A 15,102-nucleotide genomic window follows, 5' to 3' on the forward strand; every position below is an offset into this window, starting at 1 on the left:
TTGCCTCTCTGAGCAGGCATAGAAAACCGTTCCAGAGCAGAGTTGGGGAGTAGTTGTGAAGTGGCGTGTGTAAGTTAGAGCAGCAGTCCTTCGCTGATGCATCACCAAAGTTTATTGAAAATGTTGTTACAGAAATTGTATTCTGTCATCTCTTTGTATCACTAACTCACACTTAACAAAAATCAAGGTGGATACATCTCTTTCAACAACAAAGTAAAACATTGGAAATATGAACCATAATGACAATTCAACAACTATGTACACACATGCGGTAAACTGAAGACAGATATTGCCAAAAAGGTAGAGTATTGTATGCATAAACCACAGCAAACAAAAACACACATTAATCTGACATATTTGACAATTCCATATCCATGTTCTGAAATAATGGAAATGTAAATCCTTCCCTGAACAAATTTTACAGCCCAAAACACATCACAAACATTAGAAAATTACTCACACATACGTAAATCAAGCCTGATTATAAGCCACCTACAAAACAACATGAACAAGCAAACGCAGAGGAAGTACAATTTTTCCTTCCAGAGTAAAAGTCATTCCATGCATTTTACTTTAGAAAGAATCAAAACAAGAGTAGTTTGTGTGCACACAACTGTCTAAGAGCCCAAAAGTCTGCTTACTTCACCACTGTCTGTGTGGACAACCTAGCTTGCAGCAGAAGACAGCTCGTTCTCGATGTCAGCCATGATGCTGTGAATCCAAACGTCCTTCTCCTCCGATGAGGTGTCCACCAGGTAAACCGTCAACCTGCGAGCCGACAGCTCACCTTTGAGTTCTGATGCTTCCCGAACGCTCTCCACCTGCGCTACCAGCGCTCGCCGCTCCACGTGATTCCTGAACAACGACGACGTCTCCTCTGACCACTGACGCTGTGCCACACCTGGAGGATGATACAGATACAGTGAGGTTTTTTTTTATCTTTCCAACTCCAAGTAGAACTAAAACTCCTTAGGACTTTATCAAGGATTCAACGATTTCCCTGTGTTGATTGGGGCACCATTATTCATGAGAAAAAAATAAAATCAATGATTGTCCTGAAAATAGCTAAAACAGACAGGATTTTAAAATATAAACAGTATTACTACATGACTCCTTTAGGTCTGCAACTCACAATTATTTTGTTAATCCATTTTTCAATAGATTATTCTGATGATTGATGGTCATATTGTAAATAATTTACCCAGAGACTGAAAAAAAAAGTTGATAACTCACCTGCTAGTTGTGCAGCAATAGCCTGGAAGGGTAGCTGTCTGAACTCCTCTATTAGAGGCTGGATTAGACTGCGAGGGACCAGTTCGTGCTTACCGTAGTCCAAATCATAGACGGAAACCAACCCGTTGGACAGAACCCCTTTCACCTGCACGCGGTGCCAACTGAGCAGAGATAGCAGAGATGAATAAATCAACTAATCTCACAACAGCAGAAGAACATCCTATATTTCAGATCTGGTTGTTGATTCATAAAATTCGTTTTTTCTTTTCTCTACCTGGGGTTTAGATTTACTTACTTCTTGTCAAATTTGGCAGCGTAGACGCGTCCTTTCTGGATGTCCATTGTCGTGCTCGTATTTCCACACTGGTTGTAGTAAAGGACCATTTCTCCCCTCAACACCTCGAGTTTATGGAGGTCCTGCCAAGGCTGTACCACAAAGTAACCCGGGTGGCAAGCCATCGGCACAAAGACGTCCATGTTCTGACCAGACTGAAAAGGAAGGAAGGAGACAATAAGACATGGATTTCATACAATCACAGTTATGCGCGTAACTTTCGATATTTCTAAAGTGGAGAATCTTTAAATATCAAAAGATGTTTTGACCACTTTTTCAGTCTGAAAAAGCTGCTGAACCAGAGGACAGTACTAAACTTTGCAGAAGCTGGAGTTGGCCAGTCAAAACACTTTGAGCACTGTATCAAGTGCAATCAAAGCAAACAATTTAAGTGTGTTATTTTATTAAAAGACATTATACTTTTGCATATTTAACTTGCTCATACGCTGAAAATAAAGCTGCACACCTGTGGAAGGTCTAGTGGAGGGGGTAATGGGAGTGGCTGCGTCCCTGTTTTTACGGCTGCATCGTCTTTGGCACGTGGCACAGATGAGGTCTTGATGCGGGGACTTGGGACCGGGTTTCCCAGCGTCCACTTCTCCACAAGAGAAGTGAGATCTAAAAGACGACAACAAAAAAATCTGCATCAGAAGGATTTCTTCTTAGGATGCATCCACATTTGCTCCGTTTGTTCCGCTTTAATCAAACTCTGGTTTGTTTAGGGAGGTGTGAATGCGAGATCGAACTCTGATGCGGACCTAAAAGGCGCTCTCAAACTTTGGTTCGGTTAAAGTGAGCCCTGGTGCGGTTTGAATGAATATGTAGATGCCTAGTGGGCTAGAGACTGCTCAAAAAGCATGACGTGAAGTACAGGGCAGGGTATTCTGGGTAAGTACAAGCAAATCAAACATGCGGGTCTTGCGGGTAGCAGGAGAAACGGCTCTTGGCGTTTACCAAAGACAACAAACAAACTGCTAAAATCTAATGCCACTCCATTTTTGTTTACAATTTGTGAAGAAGGAAGTTGTGCTCGGTGTCATCTTTGGAGGTTTCCATGTCGTTTCCTTCAGTGGTTCTTGGTGCATAGCCACCACAGCCAAAGGGATGGGGGAGATTTGGGGGGACAGGTTTGCGAAAATGTTCGGTTTGTTTGACACTGCAGTATGAAAGCAAACCCCACCAGCTGAAAATGTAACAAATGCTGCAATTTTGTTTCCTAATCAAACAGTCTACCAGACTATCAGGTGTGACAACACCGTTAATGTCTAATGTTACCTGTATCCACAATGTTGCTGCCAGTGCTGGTGACCGTGTTGGTGTTCCGTGATACAACTTTCTGCCACACCTCAGAATGAGCCAAGTGATGGTTGATGCTTTTGTCTAACTTCTGACCATCACCACCATCGAAGAGGTACATAAAGACCACTCTGTCTCCTTTGTACTCTTTTAATGTTGATATCTGAAATAAAAGCAAGAGGAAAATAGTAATTAAAAGTCAAAGCCAAACGTGCATTTTTATTTATTTTATGCATTTCATCAAAACCAAAAGATACCAGAAGATAATTCAGATCTCACCCGTCACATATATTAATTGTTGACTTAATTTGGATGCAATTCAAATGTTTAAACCTGAAACCCTAAGCTCTTTGATGCCATTTTCTGCAACTGTAACACACACTACCTTCATTTTGAGCTCTTTTGCTGAAAGAAGAGTCTCATTTAGCAGCAAAAAGGGCTCCTGGCTCCAGCCTTCTTCTGGAACGGCGAGGTCAGCCAGTCGACATTTAACAGCCTACAAGAAAAGGACAAATATGAAAATCTACCCAACCGGAAGCAGATGGACTAAAAATATGGTTTTAAGGCAGATTTATGAGTCCATTTTTAAAAAATATCAAACCTGTGGCGGGATGATGATGAAATCCTTCAGAAAATGTCGAGGAATCTCTCGAACATCGGTGAATGTGACAGTTGCTGGGATGCCCAAGTCGGTGAAGAGAATCTCCATCACGCGGTTGTCATGCATGTATGTAATCTGCAATTTGAATAAAAATCATAACAAAAAAAAAAAAAAAAGACAGCTTTCTCTCTGTAAGCATTTTAAATAACAGTCCAGCTCTTACTTCCGCTCTGGCCCATTTATCTTCGTAACGGGCTAAACAGAACTTTCCGCCGAAGGGTCTGGAAACCAGCGACTCTGATGTGACCTTTAAGGAACATTTAATAATGTAATTATTCACAGGCTGACAACAATGCAGAGAATCTAGCCACAATTCAAACTTGCTATCACAGCTTTTTTTTCATTAAATCAAGTCAAGATGCAGTCCAGCTCACTCCAATTTATTCCAAAACATTTTTATCTCATGGAAATTTGACATTTGATGAAAACACTGTCTACCTGGGAGGTGAAAAATGCTTCCACGTTCTCCAGAAACCTTCTCAATCTGACTTTTCCTCTGCAGGGAAGTTGGCAGAAAATGGTCCCATCTTCGCGCACGCTTGTCACAAACACATCTTTAAGGACGACGTTTACCTGGAGGAACCAAAAGACTTTATATTAGACATTTTGTGTGACTGAGTTCTAAAGAAAAAAAAAAAAAAAAAAGAAGCTTGCACGAGAATGATTTTGGTTTGTGAACATACAGACAGAGGGTTATTCATTGTACTGTCCTGCAGAGCCTTCAGGCACATGGAGTTGATGTTCACATCATCCTCTAGTGAGGTATCAAAAAGCAGCGCCGTGGGCACGTCGCTGTGTTGACATGGCTGCAAGGTTTCCATCCGCAGGATCTTTCCAACCGCCAGTTTATCCAAGGTGGACAGCACCTGTGGGTGGGAGCTGAACACTTCCAACTCTAGCAGGAAGAAGACAACGAGGACATGATGCAGAACGAACGACTAATATTTACAAGTGACTAAAGATATGCAAGGTGTTGGAGTTTTTAGTTCATTTCCACCATGTTTGCACCTGCTAGCCTGACGTTGATAGCTTGGAAAGGCAGCGAGAGAAAGTCCTGATGGAGCTCCAGCAGACTGTTCTGACTGGTCTCTAAAGAAAAGCCATAGTCCAGGTAGAACACCTGTCAGACAAACGGGGATATAACAACGTTTCTATTTGGCAAACAGAGCAGTGAGTCAGATTTCTATAGATAACAGCATATTTGTGGAAACAATGTTAAATCATTTCACTTTTCTAAGATTAGACAAGAACCAATAGGCTAAAGCAGCATTTTTAGGAGTTGAAGTACTAGTGGGTTTTTCTTTTAAGTTGCAGAATGAGAACTAGTCACTGCCTTAGAGAGCAGAATGTATTAACCATTTGGAAACCATTCTTGAAAATATACCTTTTTCTGTTTTTGCAAGGAATTTGAAGTTTGTGGCTTTTATATAACAAATAGAAAAAGTTCAATATGCAAGGCTATTTTGGCCGAGGTGACTTGAGAGACATCTTGAAAACTAAGCCAGTTACCTTGACCTTGTTGGAGTCCAAGATCTCCGTCACCTGCGCTCTGGCCACCTCATCTCCATCCTCCCCTCTAACTGCTACCAGCTGACCAACGGCTGGGTTAGACACGGGACGTTTCGTCGAGTTTCGGCTGTAGAAGATCTGCATGATGTCCTCCATGGCTTCCTGAGCATCTGAGTAGTTGTTACCAACATACCTGAGGAGAGATAAAAGCCTCTACTCAAGTTTGGTTTCATACGCTACTCCTTTTCTCATGTTTATTTCTCTCTATAGTAACAAATTTGTAGAACTAAAATTCTTCATCAGGTAAGAGAAGTCTGTGTCCAACTAAATGCTGCTCTTAGATCAGTGCTAATAGTAGCAGCGCTGACTGTTTTCAGGGGAGCTTTAGCCATGCCATAGAAGGAAAAGTGCAACATTCCTGGGGTCTGTATTGTGGCTCTTGGAACCGGCTTTGTCATTACACCCTGCAGTGTCTAGCTTTTTTGCACAGAACGGATGTAGCATACTCTGGGTTGGCAACGGCAACAGAAGCGAACCAATGACAAAGAACATCATGTAGCCAACTGACAACAAATTTGCACTTACCCATGATAAACGCAAACAAGCTAGCAAGGATACATTAGTAGCTAATTAGCCTCACCTGCTCCCTGTTTAGCTGTCCCCAACCTTTGGTGCTTGTAACTGCTTTGGGCAGTTTTGAACTATTTTGTTCTCGCTTGTTCTGCTAAGCGGTTTGACTCTGCTCTAGACTGACTTTATACAAGCTAGAAGCTCGTGTTCGGGAGGTTTGGTCCGCCCTTTGTCTTTTCTTTTGGGTTGTTTTGAGTTTACTTTAGACAGACTTGTTTGAACATTTTGTAATTTAATTTGCACTCAATTTTTGAATTTGTTAGTCCTTTCCTTTTGTTTTAATTGGGTTAAGTTGCATTGTGTTTTGTGAAACCATCTTTTGTAATAAAAAAACCTTTACATTCCATTAGGTTTTCTCTGGACACATTTTTATGTTACCACCCCTGAACCTCTAGACCTGGGGACGTAACAGCTTGTCGGGCCAAATTACTTTTCTTAAAAGTAAACGTTACTCTATTAAGATGAAATAAAAAGTGAGGCACAGCAACAATACCAACTGCACTAAAGTCTGAAAAAGCAATAATGCACTATACCGGATAGTGAGAGCGTTGGTGCTCTTGGCCTCAGTAACCAACACAGAGGGACAGTCTTCGGGGGGCTGGGTCAGAGGTGGTGGAACCACAGGACCAAGTGCCTCCAACCCAGAAGGGAGGGGGCTGATTAGGGTCCGTTGGTTGTTTGTCAGGTCCACGTTAACTTGACACGAGTAGTACAAAATGGCCTTAAAAGAAATGGAAATCCCAGAAAAACAATAAAGCAACATTAATAAAGCAACAAGGTAGGCAGGAAACCAATGGGAGGTTGCCACAAAAGATGCAGCTAAGTCTGTCTCATTTTCTTACCCTCTTCTTGTTGTGTGGGAAAGGGTACTCCACAGTGCATATATCACACAACGACGACAAGTTCTCCAGGATCTCTTCAGGGAAGGGCGTCTTGTACACATCCTTGAAACATTTAGGCAGTGCATCGGCCCACAGACCTTGACTAGACTTGGAAAGGAGCTCCTTTATTTTTTCACGCAATTCATCCGACACTACAGCAGGACAGGGTGTCGATGGAGGGGTAGAAGCCGAACTGGAAGGTGAAGAGAACGTGGCTTTCAAGAGAGGTAAGACATCACGGTTGGGGGAAGTGTGGGTTGATGCAAGGGCAGTCCAGGTGGGAGCTAAAGGAGGAGTGCTTTGGTTGGGAGAAACACGAATTTTAGAGTCGCCGTCAAAAGACATTGTGTGACTACCACGCCGGGGAAGTCGGGGAGTCAAAATCGGGTTTGGGCCAGGGCTGCGTAACGTCACTGAAGGCAGTGCTTTGCTTGAAGCAGTGGTGGAAGATTGCGGAGGAAAAATAAAGGTGGGCTCAGCCAAGGGACTTCTGGGGGAATCTCCGGTTTTAGAGGAAGGAGACAGCTGATGAGATGTAGACGGATGAGAAGAAACACGTGTTGAATCTAACCCTGGAGAGGAGCGGTTGATGTTGATGACAGGGTTGATTGGGGGGTCCAAAGAGAGAAGAGGGTAGATGAGTTGGTCACTACGATTACTTGTGAAAGGCTTCTCCACCTGAAAGGAGAGAAAACCCAAGGACTGAAATCAGACAAAACCTTAAAAAATAAAAATGTACAAAACTAGCAGGAGGGAAATTATCCAACCCTACACACGTAACTCAGTGAAATCGGTGGTGAATTGGCGCAACATAGAAGTAAAAAATAAAAATAAAAAATCCCAAGAATTTTTCAGTGCTGTTATGATCTGGCTCAAAGGCTGCCAGGGTGACACACCACGACAAATCAAAACTCCTAATAGTGAAGTTACTGCATGCAGTAGGGGTGTAGTGATACGATAATCTCACGATACAACACGATATACAATATTCTGATCACAATACGATATATATCACGATATTTGGCAAACAATACAATTCGACACGTTTCAATGCACTTTACGATTTTCTGAAAGATTTTAGAAGGACAGAGTGATTTTAGTGACATTTTGTGTTCCATATACTTGGATTTAATTAACTGAAAACTGATTAAAAGCACCAACTACACAATACCTGACTGATTGGACAGAGTCTAACAGTCTACAGCGGGACAAAATTAATCAAAGATGCAGTGAAAAAATTTGTTTGTGTCATTTAATTCATGTGGATTTGATATAAAACTCAAAATTTCAACAGTGATCCAGGAGCTGAGTGGGGAGATTATTAGCCTCTGTTAAAAAGACAGCATAAGCCTATGGACCCCTATGGTTTAACGTATCGATACTCACGGATGAAAAATCGATCCCTTTCGAGGGAGGAAAGAAATCAATAAATATCGATATAATTATACAGCCCTAGCATGCAGGAGACACGTTAAAGCAATACTTCCCGTCCTCAACCATCATTTTGAGACGGTACAATTGACACACCTGACCAGTTGGTGCAGAGATGCAGACATTTTCAACTTTACGCACAAAGTTCATCATGGAAGTAATTAAATCAATTTAAAAAAATTCCCATGAGAGCATAATCTCAGACCTGGACATTGTAATGCATCTCGCTATCCAGGAGCTGACAGTATTTTGAAGAGTTCTGGAGGCTTTGTACCAGTCTGACCAGTACAGGTCACAAACTGGTACAGAAGGATTGCAAACTGTGGGATTTCCTCCTATTTAATCGACTGGGGAAAAAAAAAAAAAAAAAAAACTTCGTTCAGAGTCTTGCCATCTTGTGATCACTTCAAGAGAAGAAACGTTCCCTGATTTCAAAACTTTGTTTAAAGTGGCGCTTGTAATTTCAATGGGAACAGAGAGCAAATTCAGCCTCCAGAACAATTCAGATCCAGGTGGACCAGGAAGAGCCTGTCGTGCTGCGTTCTTGACACAGCAGCTGAATCGTCCATAAATTAGAGCAATTTAAGTGTCTTAACTTCATTATTTGTCTGTTTTTTGTCATTGTGTAAAAAAGTTACATGTATTCATCTGCTTGATGGCACGATGTGGATTGTCTGTTTAGTAGATTGCTCAGACATTTGTTAATATTTCTGTCTCGGGGGGAGGGATTGCACATCGTCCTGTTTTATAACATGAAATAAGTCCATCCTTACACTTGGACACTTGCTTCATTATTTTAGCATCCCTATGAGACTGACACATTGTCTACAATATGTGGATGTTTCAATTTAAGGACTACAAAAGGGACCATTGTAGTTATAGTATTACATAAATTCATCCCAAGTGACTCACCGAACAGATATGCGACCACTTCTCCAGATCGATGAGTGCCTGAGGATGGAGCTTCTGCATGAACATTTCACTGTACTTATCCGACAGCTTGGACATCCATACTCCACTAGGGCATTTCTCCAGAAGCTGCTTTACTCGACTCTGAACTAGTTCCGCGTCATACCGATCCAGACCAGTCTGCATGAAGAAAGTCAATGTCAATATGACTGACAGAATGTAGCTTAATAATATACGTGCTCCTACATATAGGTGGAAATTTTCTGGTACATCTAATCTCACTGGCCCTGTTAGTTAACTACCAGAAAATTCAACACAATGTGCAAAATTGCTTAAATATAAAGAAGAAACTCCTGAACAAGTAAATAAAGTACCTGGGATTTACTGGGGACCAAGACGTCTTTCGGAGGACCTGCTGAAAATGGGACAAAACGAGTCAAAAGATTTGCAACTTCTGCAATCAGCCTGCATATACAATCACAGAGCTCTCCATTAGCAGCAACTGGGAACGGGTAAGTTTACTGCAGATCGAGTGTAGTTCAGGGACTGTTCTAAGGTCTGAAGAGCTTAAAAGAAATCAGAAAGGTTTGTGGCAAGAACAAAGTCAATAAAGGCAATAAAGTCCTTTTGCAGCATAAATTTCATCTTTGAATTTTCCTTAAAAGTCTTAATGTTTAGTTCAATCTCATTCTCATGAACTCATCAGGACTAGTCTTGTGAGCTTTACCTTTGTCCTTTAAGTCCCACCTCTATTTTCTCTTCACAAAATGAATGCCCTCACTGAATGAACTCCACACTGCTTTTTCAACCACATGTATGTCATTACTGTAGACCAGGGGTGCCCAAAGTCGATCCTGGAGGGCCGGCATACTGTATGTTTTAGTTCTCTCCCTGGTTTAAATGCACCAGGATCCAATGATGGCTCGTTAGAAGGCCTAAGAAGAACATTGACAAGCTGAAAAGATTGTTTGTACCACCAGGGAGAGAACGAAAACATGCAGGATGCCGGCCCTGGAGGACCGACTTTGGGCACCCCTGCGTAGACTATTACGTTTATTTGCATAGCACATTTCAGCAATAAGGTACCTCAAAATTCTTTTCATGATATAAACATAGTACCACAACTAGGCCTGTCACGATAGCAAATTTTGCTGAACGATTAATTGTTTCAAAAATTATTGCAATAAACGATAATATTGTTTGAAGACCTTTTTACACTGATTTAATGGAAATGACGTAATAATGCATGTGATTTCCTGCCAAAGATAGATACACTTTATTTTCAAAAGAACATTTAACACTGGAACTGATAAACAAAATAAACAAAACAACCAAAAACAAAAAGGATTCTCAGTCTCCATCAACAAAAAACGCACTTGGAAAAAAAAACTAAACACCATAAAGCCAAAGTGGAAATAAACACTGCATTCAACCAAAAGAGTGCAGATTATGAAGTCTGTATATTATGTTGCCCTTCAGTAATAATTAGATTTAAATAGAGAAGATGGGCACATCGACTACCTGATGCAATAGTTCACACTACATGATTTTTTGCTCCTATTTTTCCCCTTACTACAATCATAAAACGTTGGTCTTTCTAAGATTGTGTGGTGTGTTATGGTAGATCATCGTGGCCGCTCAGATCTAAATTAGGGTTTTCCCCGACTGGGATCTTAACGCAGCCTGTTGAATGTGACAGGTAGCCAATCAGAAAGCACGGATTCTCCTCCTGCTTTCTGAGGGGAAATTACGGAGGGGAATCCCAAACAGCTGACAACCCGAAGTCCAGCGGACATTGGAGATGATATGTGGAAACAACATTAATGTTTATTCAACATGCAAAGAATATAGAAATGACAAGAGGAGGAGTTGGAGCGAAATTGCTACCGCAGTTGATAAACCCGGTAACTTTTCAGCTGTTCTTCGTTAACATGACGTAAACAGGTTCTAATGATTTTCATTCAGTCAGGACTTTACGCTGACACTAGCCACATGCATTGCAGGTAGATTGTAGTAAAGCATTGATTAATACCTGGTTTTAAAATTAGTTCACTGAACTTGTAGCCATTATTTTGTGCCCATTGTTGGACACCACATGGCAGGAACGAACCCGATCGAACCGTTATACCAAGGATTTCTGTCGGCTAATGTGTGATCTGTCAGGTTTTGAAAATGGGCTGACAATCTGCCGACAGCTCTAAGATCGTGTTGTGTGCGCTGGGCTTTACACTAAGGAAACGAGGAAGGGAGGGTCAGTGGAGAGAGCTGGAGTTGAGCTTTTTTTCATTCAGTGTCATCAACAGAAAGAGAAAAAGGCCGGAAGAGACGATAATGCCGATAATTAAAATGACGTAGATAGTTTTAATTTATTGTACGATTAATTGATTTATCGTTTATCGCGACAGGCCTAACTACAACCAATTATGAAACAAGCGATAAACTTCCATTTTATCAAATCGAGAATAATCATCAAATATATCAATCAATGTTCCAGTTATTAACCAAAAGAAACTCTAAACAGGTTTGTTTTTAGACAGAAAGCTACAAAAAAAAAAAATAATTATTTGAATAAACCAACAAGTTCTGTAGTAGTATTTTGCAATTTTCTAACTAGTCCTGTACTATCCTGTATACTGTGTTAAGGTCTGTAAAGGTCAGCAGTGCTCAGCAACAAAGCAGAAGTCAAAGATCGTGAGATCAACCACAAGAAGATGAAAGAAAAGGAGAACAGAGTAAAGGAATTTGCCGTTGTTCACTTTAACACAAAAGATGTGAAATTCTAGGGGAGAGAACAAACTTTCCTCAAATATTCAGGTGTCAAATCAGCATAGCATCGCCACCTGCTGGGCAAGAGTGTAAAACTGGAAACCTATATGAAAGAGGCAGTGACACAGCTGGTCCACAAACAGTATGAATATTAAAATGGAGAAAAATTAAAAGAATTAAATTAGGAGGGAGGGAAATAAACTAATTCTACCTCTGGTATTCTTGTTTGCAGGGCTCATAGAAGAATTTTCTCTCCTGTTGAAACAGTCGTTAAGCACAAGCTTACAAATACATGAATATTCATATTCATCCCATTATTTTATAGTTTGAAAACCAGTAACAGTCTTTGCATAAATAGCCTTTAGTATAAGTTCAGACCGGTATGGCAGGAATAAGAAGAATATGGCTTCATATAATACTACATATTTTTCATTTAAGATAATGACCATTTATATATCTGGATGCACAATTGCTAAAAAAAACAACAACAACAAAACAACAACAGGTTCAAATGTGCTGCAACAGGTTCACCTGCTCTGGACGACATTCTCCCTTGAAGCTGGTGACGGAGACGTCATTCTACGTTCCATTGTATGTCCACCATGCGCTCCAAAGCGGTTTCCCGTCCAATTAGGATATCTTCCAGCAGACGGCTGACGAAGAGAGGACCGTGGAGTCACTAAAACAATTAAAGGAGGAAAGAGTTACTGAGAAAAAGGGCAGTGATTAAAACTGGGCAACTCTGCACTGATTCGCTCAAACAAAATTAGTTTGTGTGTTTTGTAGTCCTTTGACAAAAATCTTTATCAGCCGCACTGAGCCTGATCAACTCATCTTGAAATAAAACAGGGTTTCCCTCAGAGTATTATAAGCCTGGCGGGCCACCAGGCTTTACTTGTGCCCCCACCAGGCTAAGCAATGCTTATTTATTAAAGTCTTTTTAAAATGCTGGCATTTTTAAAGATTTTATAGTTGGTGTTCAGGTATTAATCTTCCAGTCTTTCAATAAGACATAATTATCTAGTTATATTTTAAAATTTTCCGTCAACTTTAAAAAAAATTTAAACTCAAAAACACAATGGGCAGCTAGATGAATGGCTGCTGAGCGCCCAGCCCCCAGGGCTTAGCGAGTTTTCTGGCAGAAACCTTGTAAAATTTACAAAAAATACAAGTTGTCTTCAAAAGGCCTCAAAAAATAAAATTTATATAAAATTCAATAACAGTTCACATTTTTATAAATTGTGGACTCTATACCATAATGCAGGCAAAATAGTAAAACTCTGGCTTAAATACAAGATAAATAAAAATGGTATCATGGTAAAGAGTGAAACAAATATTTCATTACACAGAGAAAAAATATTGCAAGCTTTTACTTCTTGTAACTTAGGTAATGAAAACAAATGTCTCGTACCATTAAGCGTATAGGGATTGAAGGGTTTGTATCTCATCTTGCAGTTGACGAACTGGGAGCGCCCGGATTTCTTTGAGTTCTTCTGCCTGGCAACCAGCTTAGCAATGTGAGCCGTTTCCTCCAACACAGTAGCAAAGCATCTCAACTACAGAACAGATACAATGACAGGTTTACCCAAGGTTACCAAGTAACTTTGCAAAATGTTTTGAACACAGTCCTAATTTTTATTTGGACTGTAAAAAATTAGGACACTAAAATAAGGCTATGACTTTTCTGCCAATTGCAGTGGTTGTTTTGTCTATGAACAAAGCAAAACCAGCCAGTACCTCTCCCATGCGGTTCTCCAGCCTCACCACCGAGGGAATGCTTCGGAGGTAGTCCTCTAGCTTTGAGAAGCCAAGTTTTTTCAGTGGGATGAACTCTCCACATAGTGCACTATACTCTGACTGGAGGTTACTGACGGACACACCAGTCTTACTGGACTGGAGGACAGCCATTAACATTTTCTTTATGGATTCACTGTCTGACATCTTATTTGGCAAAGCCTGAAACATAAAAACAAGACAAGGCTGAAATATTGTAAAGTATAGGAACACAATAGTAAAAAAAATAAACAAAAAAATAACAACAACTCTGGACCCTACTGATTTTTTGTTTTCATCATGTAGGTGCACCATGCAATTCAATCAGACGAGAGTTGTATTTGCATAAATTGATTAACATTACTGGTTTAAGCCATTTCTGCCAAAAGCTTTAAATTATTCATTTAGAACCTTTAACACTTTTCAAACACTGCAAGTTTTGGGGAAAGTCTTAGAAAATAACAAATTACACAAAAATACCCTCGACCTTCACAATTATGTAGATTTCCTACCTGGAAGAAACGCGGTAGTTAATTAGCATCATCAAAATCTTTTTTAGGGAACTATAGATTTTTATATTTTACTTTAAAAACGCTTAGGTTTCCTTATTTGTGTATAAGATGTATTATGTTGGCATTATCACGGCTACAAATCCAGACTAAACTTGGTTTACTGAGGAAAAACTTGCCACGTGAATAACGTCGCAGTTTGCTAATGTTAGCTAGCTGTATTAGCTCCTTAGCGAGCGGCTAATTCTCATTTTTAGTTTTAATCTTATGATGCAACTAACTTCCCCGTCTCGAACTACAGATCATTTTAAACAAACGTACCAGACTGTTTTACAATATGAAACTCAAAACAGTACAGTAAAGTGGCAATTTCCTATAATAAATGTGGAAATTACCTGTTTTATTTTAGGTTAGCTAGCCGAACGGTTGTCTCTCAGAAGGAAAGATTGACGTCCCAAAGTTCAAAGACGCGGCGCCTGATTGGTCAGCTTTTCTAACCAACCCTACATGTGCTATTTGAAAACTTTAATTTTAAAATAAATTATTTTATTTATTTATTTTTTTTACATAAAAAACAAACACTTGCTTTAGCTTTCTATGTCTCGTTAAAAACACACCATCACCACACTATTATTTTCTTATTATGTAAAAATATGCTTTTTTTTTTTTTTACATTTGTCGAAGCCCACTTTTAGTTTAACTATTGTGTTTCAATGCATTTACTGTGCTTATTTTGAAAATGAAAACATTGACTATATCTGCATGTAAAGGCTTTGTCATAGCTTCTGCAACTTTCATTGGAATAAACATTGTCTGAAAATTACATATTTTCCCATTTTCCAGAAATGTTCTCTGAAAGTTTGCTTCACCATTCACAGTGTGTGACTTTCTGGGAACATTTAGATACAGGGTTTAGCTAAATGACATTTATTCATGTGTCACATGGAACACGAGCTTCTATTATTTTGGGATTTCATGTGACAGACCAGAACAAAGCCATGGCTAATAGTCAAGAGAAACATAAAAAACAAAAAAATTACAAGTAAACATCTGGAACATCCGGTGTGCATTTTTTATTCAGCACCATCTATGGTATTACAGCTGGAAGTCTCTTTTGAGGTATTTCTCTGCCATCCTTTGCTCCTTTAGATACTGACATTTTTGGCCAAA

The 15,102-nt window shown here is 39.9% G+C and overlaps 1 protein-coding gene across 1 annotated transcript; it reads right to left on the reverse strand.

Annotated features, from left to right (window-relative positions):
• Positions 1 to 171: 171 nt before the first annotated feature.
• Positions 172 to 14,377, reverse strand: tdrd7 (tudor domain containing 7). The gene is made up of 21 exons (XM_014474913.2): positions 14,328 to 14,377; positions 13,388 to 13,606; positions 13,062 to 13,206; positions 12,182 to 12,329; positions 11,862 to 11,905; positions 9,259 to 9,299; positions 8,888 to 9,064; positions 6,506 to 7,222; positions 6,197 to 6,384; positions 5,034 to 5,226; positions 4,533 to 4,644; positions 4,208 to 4,419; positions 3,963 to 4,097; positions 3,688 to 3,771; positions 3,465 to 3,599; positions 3,249 to 3,359; positions 2,843 to 3,026; positions 2,034 to 2,185; positions 1,529 to 1,722; positions 1,234 to 1,394; positions 172 to 901 (listed from the first exon to the last, which is right to left on the reverse strand). Exons 2-21 carry the CDS (start codon positions 13,589 to 13,591, stop codon positions 666 to 668), a joined length of 3,573 nt encoding a protein of 1,190 aa, XP_014330399.1. The 5' UTR covers positions 13,592 to 13,606; positions 14,328 to 14,377; the 3' UTR covers positions 172 to 665.
• Positions 14,378 to 15,102: the final 725 nt, after the last annotated feature.

This window comes from Xiphophorus maculatus, chromosome 5, assembly GCF_002775205.1.
Source record: "Xiphophorus maculatus strain JP 163 A chromosome 5, X_maculatus-5.0-male, whole genome shotgun sequence".
NCBI classification, from domain to species: Eukaryota; Metazoa; Chordata; class Actinopteri; order Cyprinodontiformes; family Poeciliidae; genus Xiphophorus; species Xiphophorus maculatus.